Below are 15,932 nucleotides of genomic sequence, written 5' to 3'. Positions count from 1 at the left end.
ATCCTTTTTCTCACCCGTGGACACAACCGTCGAGCAAAATAATGGGTGCGCAAAGATAATAATCATATTATGCATCACACATGAAATCCCATGATCATGTCAACCATGCACGTATCATGACAATTTCCCAACATGATTATTATGCATACTTACTTGACTCAAGTGCATACTATCTCCTGAATTCCATATTTAAGTGAGGTTTATCGAGCTGTTACGGGTTCAAAAAATAACCAATTAATTCCATAAATATGCCAAGACAAATCTTATAAGGTCTAGATTATGGTACAAAAAGCGAATCTCAATTTGGATAACACCACAAGAAGTTATATTCCAAAAATTGGAGTATTGTCGGATTGAAACAAAAATCTTAGGTGGTGTTCTCTTTGTGTTTCAATTTTGAGTTTTGAGTTTTGAATTCATTTTCAATTTTGTGTTTTGAGTGTCTGTTTTGAGATTATTGAAAATGCGTTCTTTTTGTCATTCTGAAAAAATGTTTCTCAAAACTAAAAATTAGAAAACGCGTTCTCTTCGAGATTTTGAGAAAAAATATTTTATGATATTTTATTTAATAAATTTGATTCAAAGTAAATTATAAATATTTATTAATAAATTATAAATTTAATTTAAAGAATTTAAAATATAATACCAAAAATAACTAATAATTTAATCATATATAATAATGTATTAAAATTACAAATTATTTTTTAAAGTCATTTTTAATTTGACTCAACTAATAATTTTATAATAAAATTATTTTTACTTACAAATTAAAATTTGACATTAATTTTAAAATTTAGATTACCCACAACATAAATATTAAAAAAAATTATAAATCATAAAATAGCAAAAGAAAAAGTTTATCTAAAATTTTTAAAATATTATTGAAAAGAAAAATTAATAACAAAAACCAGAATACATAAATCATAATACATATTTTGGGTGTGGAGGCAGAAGAAATGGCAGGGAAGAATGGCCGAAGCTGAAGGAAGAAATGGCAGGGAAGAAATGGCTGAAGCTGAAGGTGATGGCAGAAGAGACGACTGGCGGTGGCGATGGTGATGGTGATGGCAGATCTGGGCGTGGAGGGCGGTGGCGGGCGATGGCAGTGGCGATGATGGCGGTGGCGGTGGCGAATCTGGGAGTTGATGGCAGTGGCGGGCGATAGCGATGGCGGTGGTGGCGGATCTAGAAGTAGCAGTGGTGTCGGTGACGAGTGATGGCGGTGGCGGTGGAGGATGCGGATCTTGGCGTGGAGGGCAGTGGCGGTGGTGTCGGTGGCAGATCTTGGCGTGGAGGGCGATGGCAGTTGTGGCGATGGCGGTGGAGGTGATGTCGGGTGGTGAGTGGTGGCGTGGAGGGCAATGGCAGTGGTGGTGGAAGATCTATGTTGCTTGTTGGAAGAGAAAGTGGAGGATGGAAAGGGAGAAGGAAGAGGGAGTGTGTGAGGCGGAAAACGCCTGTGTTTTCCTCGTTTTCAATTTTTACAGTATTTTGGCTGAAAACAGCCAAAACGTTTTTTTGCTGTTTTTCATTTCCTTCACAAATTTTTTCCTTGTTTTTGAAAACGTGTTTTTGAAAATAACAAAGAGAACACGTTTTCGGTATTTTGAAAAATTGAAAACAGAAAACGGCTCGAAAACGCCAAAGAGAACAGGCCCTTAGATTTCAAATGGGTATTTCACAAGACATTTACAAGCTCAATACTTATCCAAATAATCCAATTTTTATACCGAAATGAATCTTATCGAGTTTAGTTTACAATGCAAAAATAAGATCTCAAATCAAATATAACCACATAAAGTTATACCCAAAAGAGTACAATATGCGCAGGCTGAAACAAGAAGTCGACTTCTAAAAAGTCGACATTTAGAAGAAAAAGTTAACTTCTACATCAACTTAGTTGACCTAGCCAAGAGCTTCAAAATACAGAGTTGACTTTCACTCAAAAGAATCAATTTTTGAGACCCAAAAATAAAAACGGACGAAAGAATGCAATGCATATCAATAATATTTGCATTGTTCTAATCTAACCAATAAAAATACCATTCCTCGTAGGATTTTTGGAGAGAATCAAGCCCCAAATGAACACCTCAACAAGACCCATTAATATTCAAATTTTTTATAAAATGTTTACAACCAAAAAGAAAGACTCATTTTATCAAAAGAAGTAATAATATTATAGTAATGAAGGAAGTAAAGTGTGCTCAAAATGAAAATAAATAATCAAGAAGAACTTGCACATAAATGGAGAAGATAAAAGAACTTGCCTTTTTGATGGTGAGAGACCAAAGAGAAGAAGAAACACCCCCTTTAAAATCTGCTACCCATAATTTGAACTTCAATCTAAGAAGAAAATGGAGAAAGAAGAACAACAAAGAAGAAGAAGAAGAATATGTGCAATCGGGAAAGCAACGGGAGAGAGAAGAGAATGGAAGGAAGAAAAAGAAATGAGGAGATATAGAGGAGGAGACGGGGGAGGAGTGGGTTACCAACCATTCCTTGACATTTACCATAATGCTCTTCCAATTAAAACACAAGCAATTCACTTTAATTAACTCTTTTTGGACATTTGCCATTTGCTCTTTTCTTTTTTTATTTTCTTTATCCAATTCATTTATGTAATTTCTCATTTACCCTTACTTTTTTCACCCACAACATAAAGACATTAAATGCTTTTTAGATCTTTACATTAATCATTTTCAACCCACAATATACACATATATATAAATCACATGCACCTACCGGGAGTTTCTTTCAATTTAAACCCCACATAAATTTTAACTTTTCCACATGACTTTTCAACCATTCATATGCCTTGACTATTCTACATATATTTTTTTCTCACTTACTTGGACTTTCATTACACATAAATTCACTTACACTATTTTTCTATAAAATAATATTTTTATTAATTCTAGCCTCTTTATCAACACACAAGATATTTTTGACATGATTAATTCAAATGATACCCAAGATGCAACACCTATAATAAAATATTAATAACCACTTTAGACCTATGAATGAGTCGTTATAATTAATCTCTGTTAAGTTGTGCCATTAATTAATATGAATCCTAAACTCTTCGGAACCCACCCTTATTGTCAAATGTTGATGTTCTTATTAATTGGTCTTCTATGTGTAGGGCACACCACGTGAATTCCATGCCTCTAGGATCAAATGTACTCAAAAGATAATAGGTAATAAACAAAGGGGATGATGAAGTTAATTGTGTGGCCCAGATTGTTGTTTTTTTTATATGAAGCTATCTATCCATGCCATTGTTTTTAATTTTGTTTTATTTTATTCTTTATCTTAAACCTTCTGCTAAGAGAACTGCAAACCACCACTTAACTGTTGTGTAGGTCAGATAGTTGTGTGCGTGTGTGTATATATATATTTGTGTTTAAAAGAGCAAAGCAAAGTGGGGCAATCAGCATAACGATCTCCTTTGGTCATGACTATGAGAGTTCCTTTTTAATTAGAGAATGTCTAGTTCGAGTCATAATTTCTGCTAAAAATATGAGCCTATCACTCCAATTCCACCATAATATACAAAGTCATACGCGGCAATTATTCTTCATTTTGACGTTATAAATCTAAATTATTACACAAATAAAATGAGTTTAACTTTTAAATTCCAAACTATGTACTGAACTAACACCGAGTCGGTGATTTTTGTATGGCTTCATTTTTGTTCCGTTGCCTCTATATGGCCCGCCTATATGACTCTCGCTGCCACCCCCTTTGTCAATGTCACGTAGCTCTCGGCCTTTCACCTTCGGTCCCATCTCTCTCTCTTTCTCTTTCTTTTTCTTTCTGCTCCCCATCATTGATGTGTGGAAATGGTATGGAGATGCTGTTTCAGCGTTTCCAAACCGTTTTCATTTCGAAAATGGTAAAGAGGAATCAAAACGTTTTTTGGGCTGTTTCTATAATTTTTGAAACATTTCGAGCGCATTTCACAAACTATAAAAAATTATTGAAAACGCGTTTCTAGCAACTGAGCTTGCTGCTTCCTAGCCGTGCATTAGAAGAGATAGATACCCTAGAGGGTGGATGAAGGGGCAGAAGAGAGTGGAGCTTGGAGTAGAGGGCCTTCATATGATTTCTTCTATTTTTCTTATTGGTTTTTTTGTTAGCTCTGGATGATCTAAAGTCATTCTCCGTCACTATTCCCAGCTCCCAACAATTACTCTGAAGGATGCATATATATATAATTTATATTCATTCTCCAAATAAGCGCTAAATATATTGAGTTGTCAGTGTTTTCTTAGAGTGGCAAAGCTGCAGGATAGGGCCAAGCCGCATTGTAAAAATAATTGTCTGATGAAGAAAGTCATTTCATTTAATGATGGGTTGGGATATATATATATATATGTGTGTGTGTGTATACATATATATTTGGATTTTGAAAGTGGTCCAAACATTCTATTTGGTTTATGAGGGGAAAAATGGTTTTAAAAAATCAAAAATCTTGGGAATAGTTATTGCATAATCAATTTGTAAGATTAGGTGACGGTGAGAAGTGAAAAGATTTACTTAGTTATTATGGAACTGAGTAGAAATTGTTTGTTTGAATATATTATGAAACTTATATGTATTTTTTATATTTGTTTGTATTAGGTTTGAATTATTTTTTATAATTTTTTATATTAAAAATTATATTTATAAAAATAAAATATATTTTTTTAATTTACATTTACCCCGCATTTCTATTTTCTATCTTTTCAAAAAAAACGTCATTTCTCTATTTCTATTTCATATAAAAAATATTTTTTATTTCTATTTTCATGCAACCTAACTCCTCACAAATCCCTCTTCCACTCTATTGAGAGGCTCTGTTTGACTACCCAAGTAGGGTGGCAAAAGAGGAAAAAAAATAAAAAAAGTAAATTAAAGTTATCAAATAATATGTTGATTTTTTTATCATTTTAATTGAAAATAATATATATATAGAAAGAAAAAATCAATAGTTAAAGGAGAAAACTTGAATTTTTTTTATACAATTAACTTCGGTATTTAACCATAACAATATTATATTATTCACTAGCATAGTGAATAATCACCAACAATTTTTTTACCATTAATGTTAAATGTCACACAAAATGTCAAAATTTTGTATTCATAATTTTTTGACTATTAATATTAAGTATCACACAAAATATTGAAACTTGATATTCAAATAATTTTTTAAAAAAATAATATTCCATTATATAAACTCGTGTACCAAATACATCCACAAAGAGGATAATAGATTACACCACCCTCATTATATTTCGATATATTATACAAACTTTCCTTTCTTCACAACTTTAAAAGTTGTCTCATGTTCTTAGAAGCTAGGTTTATAGTCGGATTCTTAATATGAATCCTGCTCCTCTCATGTCACTAGTAAGATGAGATGTGATGTTAATTAAATCCTAATCTTATGATTAAGAATGGAATAAAAATTTTAGAATAAAATGAGAAATGTAAAATATTAACAAGGGTAATCCCTCCACTACCATATATTACAATTTGTAAAAGTAACTTTTCCATTAAGGAGTAAATAGATTTCCACTTGGTAGGATTTTAAAAATTACATTTTAATTTTTGAATTCTAAGATAATATTAGGTGAATTGATTTCAAAAATTATTTTCCAACAATTGATTTTAATATATATAGTCCTCAACTCATTTTCATTGATTCAAAAAATATTATATACAAATTCATGTTAAATTATGTTATTGTAAATTATTGTTGTTGAAATGCAACAATAAAAATTCTAACTTTGGGAATTGCCTTTAAGTCATGAGTCTACAAGATAGAAGATAGTTAGAGGATGCAAGGTATCTCCTATATATGCAATTCATCCAATACTTAAGTCATTTCAGTCAAAAAATAAAAGAGTATGCAATGAGTTTCTGTAAAATTTTTGACATCCCTATAGATATGAGGGATCACCTCCTATTTATAGAGACAATGGATGACAAGTAGTAGGGTCTTCCGTAATTTTGGAATTATTTATTCTAACTTTCAAGAAGAAGATCTTGAAGGTAACTATTCGCATATAGTATAAGGAGAATACCCCATGGGAGATTGCCTTAGAGTCTCTCAAAACCTCCTTTGTGGGTCTATCAAAATGGTTTCTTTAGAGCTCTTTGCTTGATAAGGTCCCTTGGGTTCTCTTTCTCAACACACTTTTCTAGACTTGTGGGGTTTATCTTCTTATGCACCTTTCAAAAATGGACCTCATAGGCCATGCATACATCATAAATAAATGTGTTTCACTTAGAGGAAAAAAAAACAAGTGTTTCTAAAATTTTTTGTTAATAGTGTCAAAATAAAAAAATAATAATGATATTTTCATCAAAATGGACAGTCAAAATTATTAGTCGAGTGAGAAAAATGATAAAAAATAATTCCTATTTTAATGAAAATATCACATAGTGGAGATTATTCGAGAGAGTCTCTCAGAACTTTCTTTGTGGGTCTATCAAAATGGTATCTTCGGAGCTCTTTGATTAATAGAGTCTCATGGGTCATCTTTCTCAACACACTTTTCTAGACTTGTGGGGTTTATCTTCTTATGGACCTTTCCAATACGGACCTCATAGACCATGCATGCTTCATAAATAAATGTGTTTCAATTAGAGGGGAAAAAAAAAAAAACAAGTGTTTTTAAAATTTTTTGTTACTAGTGTCAAAATAAATTAGTCAAGTGAGAAAAATGATAAAAATATTTCTCTTTTAATGAAAATATCAGAGTCCAATAAAAGAAAGCTCATCTAATTAGGAAGAGTTAGATCGTGCATACAGGAGAGATAAACAAAAGGAGGGGGGGGGGGGGGGGGGGGGGGGGGGGGAAAGAACAGTCAACAAGGGGAGTTTTTGGGTTTCAATTCTGTTTCCAAAAATGTGAGGTAGAGAGCTTGTGGGTGTGGGTGGCTTGGCTTCAAGTATGGCATTTTCTTGATATATATGTCCCCCCAAGCATGAACCATAAAATAAGTTGAGAGTGTTTGCAAGTGATGAGCTGCAACTGCAGACAAAAACCCTCTGAAATCACACACATGTTAGACACGCAAAACACCCTAACAAAGGATGGGCAGATTCTGCAATTACTTGCTGCAAACTGCATCCATTCATGTCTCGTCATCAAACCAGCTGCTTAATTAGCTCTGGGAATATTCCTATTAGTTCTTTCACATTGGTCCATTACGACTGATCTCTTTTTTAATATATTTCTGTGAATTTACCATTATTATTTTTTGGGTGTAGTTTAATAAATTTACTAATTGCATGTAATACTTTATAATATATGTAAATCATGTAAATATAAACCCTAAAGAAATTTAAATCTTTGTCGGAGAAAAAGTCACTGTAATCTCTTATTAACCAATCTTAGGGTTTAAGTGATCATTTCCATTTACACCCTTTAAAATTAAAAAGAAAAAGAAGAATACTATTGGAATAATGTGATTACCATTTTAAGTACAGATATTTTTTTTCTAGATTATAAGTCGAAATCAGTGAGGGGGCAAAGTGAAAGAAATGACCACCCAACAAGGGGAAGTGGTTATTTCTTCCACTCTGCCCTCATTTCAAACCTATATTCTTAGACAAAAAAATATTGCTCTAACATTTTAATCGTTTTAAATCGATATAAGTGAATATAAATAGAGAGTCTGGTATACAACAGTTTTGAATAAGGAACTTCATTTAGTAATTTGTATTGTTTTAAGGACATTAAACAAACAAAATTACTATACATAAGTAACACAGAAGATTCATCACAAGGACAATATGAACCCTTTTCATTCCCACACCATGCTCCCTCAGCTGTTCCGTTATTATTGCAGCAGAAAATAAAAAGAACGAAGTTACCAAAAAATATTTTGAATTGAGTCGCAGACAAGGTCGCTTTCTTTAAGACGTTTGGCGACTGTGCCCAGACTTGTGCAAGCAGTATATTAGCCCTGTCGTCCTCAGGATAAAACAGCCCAGAATCACCTCTGTCTCTGACCTCCCTTGCACTGAAGAAGACTGGAATACAAACACTCTTTGATTGCTTGAAAAACCATAAACAACCAGAATTTTTCAGTTGTAAAGAATAATTTTTTCTTTGAATGCTGGTTTTTTTTTTTTTTATCAGAAATTACTGCTTTCTCCTCATTTAAATAGCAAAAATACAGCAACAGAAAAGAAGAAGAAATAGGGAAGAAAACGTGGAGAGAGGAGGAGATCATGGAGAGATTTTTGGAAGAAAAATCAAATAGTATAGTTTAAAAAAAATTGTAGACTGAATCTTCTCTTTATTTTAGGAACAATAGTATGCACAGGTGGCCACAATCTCTAAGAGATAAACACTAATATTTTTATGAAAAAATTCACACAAGTTCCAACAGTTATCTTGGGCTAGACCATGGATGGCGCTTGTTGGCCCTATGCCGTGATAATGGCAACCAAGAAGAAAGCCAATATTTGAATTTATTGGTACCTTCCTGTCTCGCATTGTTATAGGTTCCATTAAGATTCCTTAACTCCCCCCTCATTCATAATTTTCAAATGCTTCTTAGCTTTCATGCCGTATATTAATGGGGTGTTGGATTTTACAGCCTCAAGATATGCAAAGGATTCTGTTGCCCTATAAAGTGATTCATTCAGTATATCTGTCATATCTATAGGCTATCTCTTGTTCAAATATAGAGGGTCCCTCGGGTTAGGACGTCTTGTTTTCTTTGTTTCACTATCAAAATAAATATATAATAAAATAAAATATTTTAGGATATAGTAATCTATATATACTACTTATGCTTTATGAGTTATGACAATGATTTTTAATCTAAAATAACATTTTGGTAATTTAATGGGAATACAAGTAAGTAAATTGATGTGGGCCTTATTTCTTCACTTAACACACATAATAATTCACAAATCACACATATTACATAAACATGTAAAAATATGTTTTTTGAACTTATTTGTAAAAAAAAAAAAAAATTAAACCCTAATTATCATTAATCGTGCTTCTTTTTAGTCTAAGAATATTGTGCTGCTTTTCCACCCACAGCCCTAGCCCTAATATACAGTTGCTTCATCTATGCCTCTGGTCAGTGTCAGAGACTTTGATGGATCTTTGTAGCATAAATGGGAAGCAGAATCCCAATCCACTTGTATTAGGATCAGATCAGTTCAGCCATTCCTTGTTCTTCTGCAGCGTCATGTTTCTTCCTTGTATAGTAGTGTTTGTTGCAGCTGCATTAACTGCATCTTATATATTATTATTAGTGGCGGCAGCAACTCAATGATTGTTAATGGAGGAAAGGCTTCCTTGTCTTCCCTTCCACTTGCATCTCTCGTGCACCATGTTTGGCGCCTGTTTGATTCACTATTTTTCAGAAGGCTACTGTTTGAAACCAAGTCGTCAAATACCATCTTTTGAGTAAATTGAGATATTATTTTCTTTTTTTCATTTTTTTTGCAGGGCGTTTAGTTCTTTCCTTTATATATATCTGCTTGTATAAATATAGGAGGCCACACACCAAGTATTTTGGGTGCTTAATTATTAGAGCTGCAGCCTGCATTGGTATATTTATTATATTTGCAATTTGTAGAGGCATATATGGATTCAAACACATCGGGCTACTTTCTGAACCACACAACTCTTCATCAGTCGTCAGTTTACTATCAAGAAAAGGAGGACGATGGTTTAATTGACTTGGGACTCAGTCTGAGAGCCTTGCAGCCTGAAGCTTATCATCCTTCTGTCCACGGTATTTCCCCTTCTTCATTCTTTCTACGCAGTTGCAGAATGCATCTTAAATTCCCACTTGATTACAGTCCTTGTTAGCTGGGTAAAGGGTATATGAATAGCAACTAAGCTTAAGCATGGCAAGCGGCCACCCTTGAAGCCCTTCTTTTGTCATTGAAAATCTTTATAGCTTCGTCTCCTCTGTTTTTCTATTTGGGACACAGCCCTCAAACTAGAGACTTGTAGTCCCCGTCCAAGCCAAACTCTCACTGGACTGCCACATTAAGGACAGTCAAGAGCTATTTTCACGTTAATAAACACCATGCTTTTGCTCCTGTCTGTATTAAAGTTTAATTTTAGGCTAATGGTACAAAAAAGCATCTTTAATTAAATCACAAGACTCCTTGCTTTGAGAGAGTTGGGGGACGATCGTTTTTCATGTCGTCCGGTATTTGCGTTTCAACGCACAGATGATTACGGCGGTCTGATAGAGTGGTCGGAGCTGAACCCGGAGCCGAGGCAAGGAAGAATTGCGTATCCCGGAAGCATGAGGCAGCAGCTGGATTGTGAAGATCATCATCATGACAAGGGAGAGGCCGGAGCTCAGAGCCAAGAGCGGTGGGCTTACGTGAAAGTGAACATGGATGGAGTAATCGTCGGGCGGAAAATATGCATTCTTCAGCATATGGGCTACTCTTCCCTCGCCCTTCAGCTTGAAGACATGTTTGGTAGGCATCCTCAAGCTTGAACATTTCAATTTCACACATTAATAACTTAAAAACAACAATACATCAAGTCTTAATTTTACGACATATAGAGTCAGTCTACCATATGATCAGTTCTATGTCGTTGCCTATAACCTATTTCATCACATACTATCTCTTTGTGAAGGTCAACAATGCTTGTCAGGGTTAAGGTTATTTCAGGCTGGGTCGGAGTTTTCTCTCTTCTACAAGGATAGAGACGAAAACTGGAGGACAGTGGGCGATGTCCCTTGGAAGTACGTTTTCCATCTTCTTTGCGTATAGACTAATTCAAAAAATTCCATATTTTTTCACCTGTTGGAACTTGTAGTGATTACTAATTACCTCTAGGAAGAAATTCTAGTTTTATTTTATCAGAGAGAGCCTCATTTGTTGATCAGTTGATTAACAAGCTGTTTAATGGGTCGGATCTGCAGGGAGTTCGTTGATCGGGTGAAGCGGCTTAGGATTGCACGCAAGAATGAGGCTCTCTCATTCCCTAGCTAATATTGCAATATTCATCTCTTTCTTCACCTAGTTTTTCTAGTGAATTGCTATGTTCTCACTCTTTTAAGGTCAATTGATGTGATGAATTATATCAATCTTAATTCATTCACATCATATACTAAATACGATTATATTGTAACTCAACAATATGTATGTACTCATCAATTAAGAATTACACAAATTAGCTATTAATTAAAATGTCATCAAGGCACGATACTTCTCATTGTGAGGAAAGCGTCCTCTTCGTATATAATTTTATACTTTTTGTTTATAAGAAAGTGTTCTCAAGACAGAAATTGAATGTCCTAAAATAATTAGATAAACTTAATATATAGATGAATCCTTGTACTTAATGATTAAGATTTGATTATGTCAATCGATTATTTTAAATTTATTCAAATAATTTAACAATTTAAAAAATTAAAAAAATTTGAAAAAATCTAAAATTGTTGAATAAAGAAACCAAGTCTTAACTATCAAGTATATAACATATCTAAATATTTCGCCTCTAATTAAGCAGCACAAATGGGAATGAAAAAGTAAACAGAGTATGGACAAAATGTGTTGGCAGATCAACATTTATTTATAGATGGGGGACTGCTTTTTGCAGACAGCCGTAGTCCCTATCTGCAATACATTCTTGGGGTTGTTTGAGCATTGAATGAATTGGGGGGCATGTATGGCCCATAGCTAAGCATAAATCCAAGCTTGCCAAGCTGTATTAGTTTGACAAACAACATTCTTCACAAAAAAGCTTCTTTGAAAAAGCCTCTAGTCCACACCCAAATTTATTACTTGTCAATTACATCGCCTTATTGTTCTTTTACAATTAGAATGTTATGAGTTTAAATTTTGAAAATAATTTATAAAGGCAATGATGGTAAAATGCCATTTAAAGAATAAGGTAAGATTGGAAGTAAAAAAGCAAGGACTTCGTACGTGTTGTCTTTGTAACAATAGAACATCTTGAGTATCAAAGGATACCGATATTAGTAGAGCTTGTAGAATACCTAAGGGCTAAGGATACTGAACCTCCAATGCTTTGTGTTCCCTGCATTGCAACCCTTTGACGTGGGACCAAATGCTAGAACTCCCATCAATGCTTCACATGTTCAATAGTTTATCCAGCAGCTAGTCCTCCATCCATTGAATTCATTTCCCAAGCTATAAAGGCTATGCCTATATATATATAATGACACAAAAAAACCATTAATTTATACCAAGGGGACAATAAAATGACAAATGGTCTGCAATAAGAGTAAGAAGAAGACGACATTCTTACATGGTGTCAATTCAAAGCAGGCTATTTTCACCGGGGAATATTAATACACTCAAAACTACAGGAATCCTAAGCAAATACAAACTGTTAACACCTCCCAGTTCACTGCCTCACCTGCACTTGTATTTCCACCATTGATATGGCCTTCCATCGGTTCCAGCCGCAACTTTACACTTGATCTTGATAGATGAACGAGATTTAGCAGCCGGGTTTTGTTTCAATCGCTAGACGCTGTCAGTCTCTCCAAAGCATCCGAGACATGCCTCATGGTCGGTCTTCTTTCGGGGCTACTATGCGTGCACGCCATTGCAATCTTTAGAACAGCAATCATCTCCTCTTCCTTGTCTGCATCATCTGCTAGGTACGGGTCCAAAACATCAGCGAGTGGCTTTTTTTCTTCGATGCAGAGCTGAATCCAGCTAACGATATCCATTTCTGAGGCACCCACTTGGACCACTGGCATTCTTCCAGTGATCATTTCTAATAAGATCACCCCATACGAGTAAGCATCCCATTTCTGTGATGGCTTTACCACTTTCAGTGCCTCAGGGGCTTGGTAGTAGGATCCAAAGTTTGCAACCGAGCTGACTGTTGCAAGTTCTGATGGAACATTGCTTTGTTGCCTTTGATGCAGCTTCTCGGATGCAATTCGATTGGATTGTAGGGTTGGGGATCCTCCAGCTATATTAGCAAGGCGTCCAAGTCCAAAATCAGAGATTTTGGGTTCCAAATTGGATCCAAGCAAGACATTGCTCGGCTTTAAGTCCCCATGGACATATTTTTTAGGACTGCATTCATGCAGATAAGCCAAGCCTTTTGCAATTCCTTTCATTATTTTCACTCGAACTGACCATGGAAGAGGCGCAAATGATGTCATTCCTGGCTTGCCTGTCAATATTAGAGATACAAAAGAACAAATCAACAAAAACATCAGTCCGATAACCAAAAGAATAAAAGAAAAATAAAGAGACTTCATTCATCCACTAAAGAGTAATACGACAATAACTTCTAACAAGAAAGTTTGATAAAGCTTACCGTGAATTGCAGTTGAAAGGTTACCATTCGGAATATAGTCATAGATAAGCAGCTTCTCATCGACAGACCAATAGTAGGCTCGAAGAGGTACAATATTGGGATGCCTTATCTTCCCAATCGCCTCCACTTCAATCTGAAATTCTTTAAACCGCTGAGATCCTCCTTCTCCCAATCTTCTCACAGCCAATGGGAGCCCATCTTCAAGCACTACCTTGTAAACAATCCCGATCCCACTCTTTCCTAGCACAAAGGCTGAAGCTTTCAGGAGCTCGTCCAAATCAAAACTCACATGTGAATCCAACGTGACAAGATCATACTGTTCTACATTATCTGACAACATCTCTGATTCATCCTTGGTAAAGCACAAACATTCTTTCCTTCGCTTCCATCCTTTTCCGAATTCATAACCATTTTGATCCTTCCTCTTGCTACAAGGCAAAAATCTTGAATAGCAATACGAGAATATCAGCCCAATTAGGAAAATGCCAATGATATCGCTAACAATAATTGCAATCACCACACTTTTACTAAGCCCTTTCCCGCTCCCATTCTTTCTTGCATTATCGCTGGTACCCTGTGGAGGGTAGTTATTTGGCAAGAAAGGGTACGACGAAGGAGAATTAGCCCCTGCTGCATCGGATGAACACGGATTTTTCAAGGGCGGGCCACAGAGACCGGGATTTCCTATAAAAGCTGTTGGCCCTCTGTTCATAAGAGCACCAGTTTGTGGTATCGGCCCGGTGAGCTTGTTGTATGTGAGATCAATATAGACCTTCTCAGGAAGGTTTCCTAGGCTAGCTGGGATTGGACCACTAAACAAATTGTGAGACAAATCAACAGTCCCTTGCAAATTAGACAAGTTTCCCACGTCACTAGGAATTGGACCACTGAATTTATTGAAAGAAAGGTCTAATTTTTCTAGGGAAACCAAACTAGCCCCAAATCCATCAGGAAGGGAACCGGTGAAATTGTTCTGACCCAGATCAAGGGTTCTCAATCTCTTGCACTGAAGTAACGAAGTGGGTATTGACCCATTAAAGAAGTTATATGATAAATCCACGTTCTGAAGAAATTTGAGCTTCCCAATCTCAGAATGAACAGGCCCAGAAAGGGAATTCCCAAAGAGGACCAAACTCTGAAGCCCCTCAGCTTGAAAGAGCCCAACAGGCAAGCTTCCAAAAAGATTATTGTTCCTCAAATTTACATGTCTAAGCTGAGAGAGATCTCCAAGGGAAGAAGAAAGAAACCCGGAGAGTTTCTTCTTTGGGATGCTGACAGAAATAACTCTTTGTTCTTTGCATGTAACACCATTCCAAGAACAAGGGTTTTCATCAGAGTAGTTCCAGTTACTCATTGACCCTTCTGGATCTTCTCTAATGGACTGTTTGAATGACAAGAGAGCCAAACCCTCATCATTCAAAGAACCCACTAGAATTCCAGATTTACATAGCACCAAACTGAGCAGAAACAAAGCAAGCATCTTCCTAAAACTACAAGAAAAAAAAAAGAAAAAAAAGGGGTAAACAGTTGGAAATCAAAAGATGGGCGTCTCAGTACTTACCTCTCTTGCCCAGGAAACCAAGTGATGTAGGAATGGAGTTAGAGAGAGGGAAGAGAGAGACACTCAGAGAGAGAGCTTTGATCTTTGACAGCAGAAGGAAGAAGAAAAGAGTAAGTACAGAAGTAAAGTTGGTTTCAGCTGGCATAGGCCTTGGGAAAATAGACAGTATAACAATTAAAAAGGAAAAAGGAATCCGATAATCATGGCACAAGTAACATTCCTTCAATTTCCAGGGAATTTATCGTGATATGATCGGACGGCCGGCATTGAAAGCCAGAAATGTCATCATACTTGGGGGTGGGGCCTCTCTTCTTTGGTCCTCGAAATTGTTAAGGCCACAGGCTATGATACTGGCCAGGGCCCAAACCAAAATTATAGGGAAATTTGAAAAAATAAGACTTTCCGTATTCAATTTTGAAAAAATATGATACTTTAAAATCTTTATAAAATTAGAATTTTTAAAAATTAATTAAATAAAAATATCCCTACTTTAAATTAGTTGTATGATCATGTCTTCGTTTGTCACGCATATCTACCCCTACTTTAAATTAGTTATAGGATCATGTCTTTTTTTTTTTTAATGCATATCTGTCCCTATTTTAAATTAGTTATAGGATATTGTCTTCATTTTTCACGCATATCTGCCCCTACTTTAAATTAGTTATAGGATCTTGTCTTCTTCCTTCATGCACATTCTCACTCATCTATCTTTAATTTCTTTCACTCGTTTTTCTTTTTTTTCATCTAAGCATTGTTGCTTCGTCTTTTTCAAAATCATTGTCGTTATTTCCTTTGCAAATCCAATAGCTTGTCTCCATATCGGGCATGTATTTATTTTCTTATTTTTAAAAAACTTTGACCATTACGATTTTTTGAATGAAAACGTAATGGGTTTGTAAATGAACTTGCCTCTAATTCTTCATTCAAAAGCTCGATTGAGTGAAAAATATGAATTTCACTAGTTTGAACATATATCGATTGATATATCGGTTAAGTCATGATATATTTCAACCGATATAGATTAAAACACAACACATCATGAAAAATGTTTTATACCGATTGATATATCGGTC

At 35.1% G+C, this 15,932-nt stretch overlaps 2 protein-coding genes across 4 annotated transcripts; one reads left to right on the top strand and one right to left on the bottom strand.

Moving 5' to 3' along the window:
* The first annotated feature begins 9,115 nt into the window (after nucleotides 1-9,115).
* LOC127806658 (auxin-responsive protein IAA32-like) lies at nucleotides 9,116-11,220 on the top strand. The gene is made up of 5 exons (XM_052344077.1): nucleotides 9,116-9,425; nucleotides 9,598-9,756; nucleotides 10,205-10,462; nucleotides 10,626-10,734; nucleotides 10,915-11,220. The coding sequence occupies exons 2-5, from the start codon at nucleotides 9,606-9,608 to the stop codon at nucleotides 10,982-10,984; spliced, it is 588 nt and encodes a 195-aa protein (XP_052200037.1). The 5' UTR covers nucleotides 9,116-9,425; nucleotides 9,598-9,605; the 3' UTR covers nucleotides 10,985-11,220.
* A 403-nt stretch (nucleotides 11,221-11,623) lies between these two features.
* LOC127806657 (receptor protein kinase-like protein ZAR1) lies at nucleotides 11,624-15,010 on the bottom strand. Of its 3 annotated transcripts, none has more exons than XR_008024463.1 (3): nucleotides 13,299-15,010; nucleotides 12,267-13,151; nucleotides 11,624-12,163 (listed from the first exon to the last, which is right to left on the bottom strand). XR_008024463.1 is itself a non-coding variant. In XM_052344076.1 (2 exons), exons 1-2 carry the CDS (start codon nucleotides 14,776-14,778, stop codon nucleotides 12,481-12,483), a joined length of 2,151 nt encoding a protein of 716 aa, XP_052200036.1. In that variant the 5' UTR covers nucleotides 14,779-15,010; the 3' UTR covers nucleotides 12,187-12,480. The 3 variants fall into 3 exon arrangements, 1 of the variants encoding a protein (XP_052200036.1); XR_008024462.1 differs by having other exon boundaries at nucleotides 11,625-12,163; nucleotides 12,378-13,151; XM_052344076.1 differs by lacking the exon at nucleotides 11,624-12,163 and having other exon boundaries at nucleotides 12,187-13,151.
* Between the last annotated feature and the right edge of the window lie 922 nt (nucleotides 15,011-15,932).

Source organism: Diospyros lotus, chromosome 7 (genome assembly GCF_014633365.1).
Source record: "Diospyros lotus cultivar Yz01 chromosome 7, ASM1463336v1, whole genome shotgun sequence".
In the NCBI taxonomy this organism is placed as follows: Eukaryota; Viridiplantae; Streptophyta; class Magnoliopsida; order Ericales; family Ebenaceae; genus Diospyros; species Diospyros lotus.
This window is presented reverse-complemented; position numbering and strand designations above follow the sequence as displayed.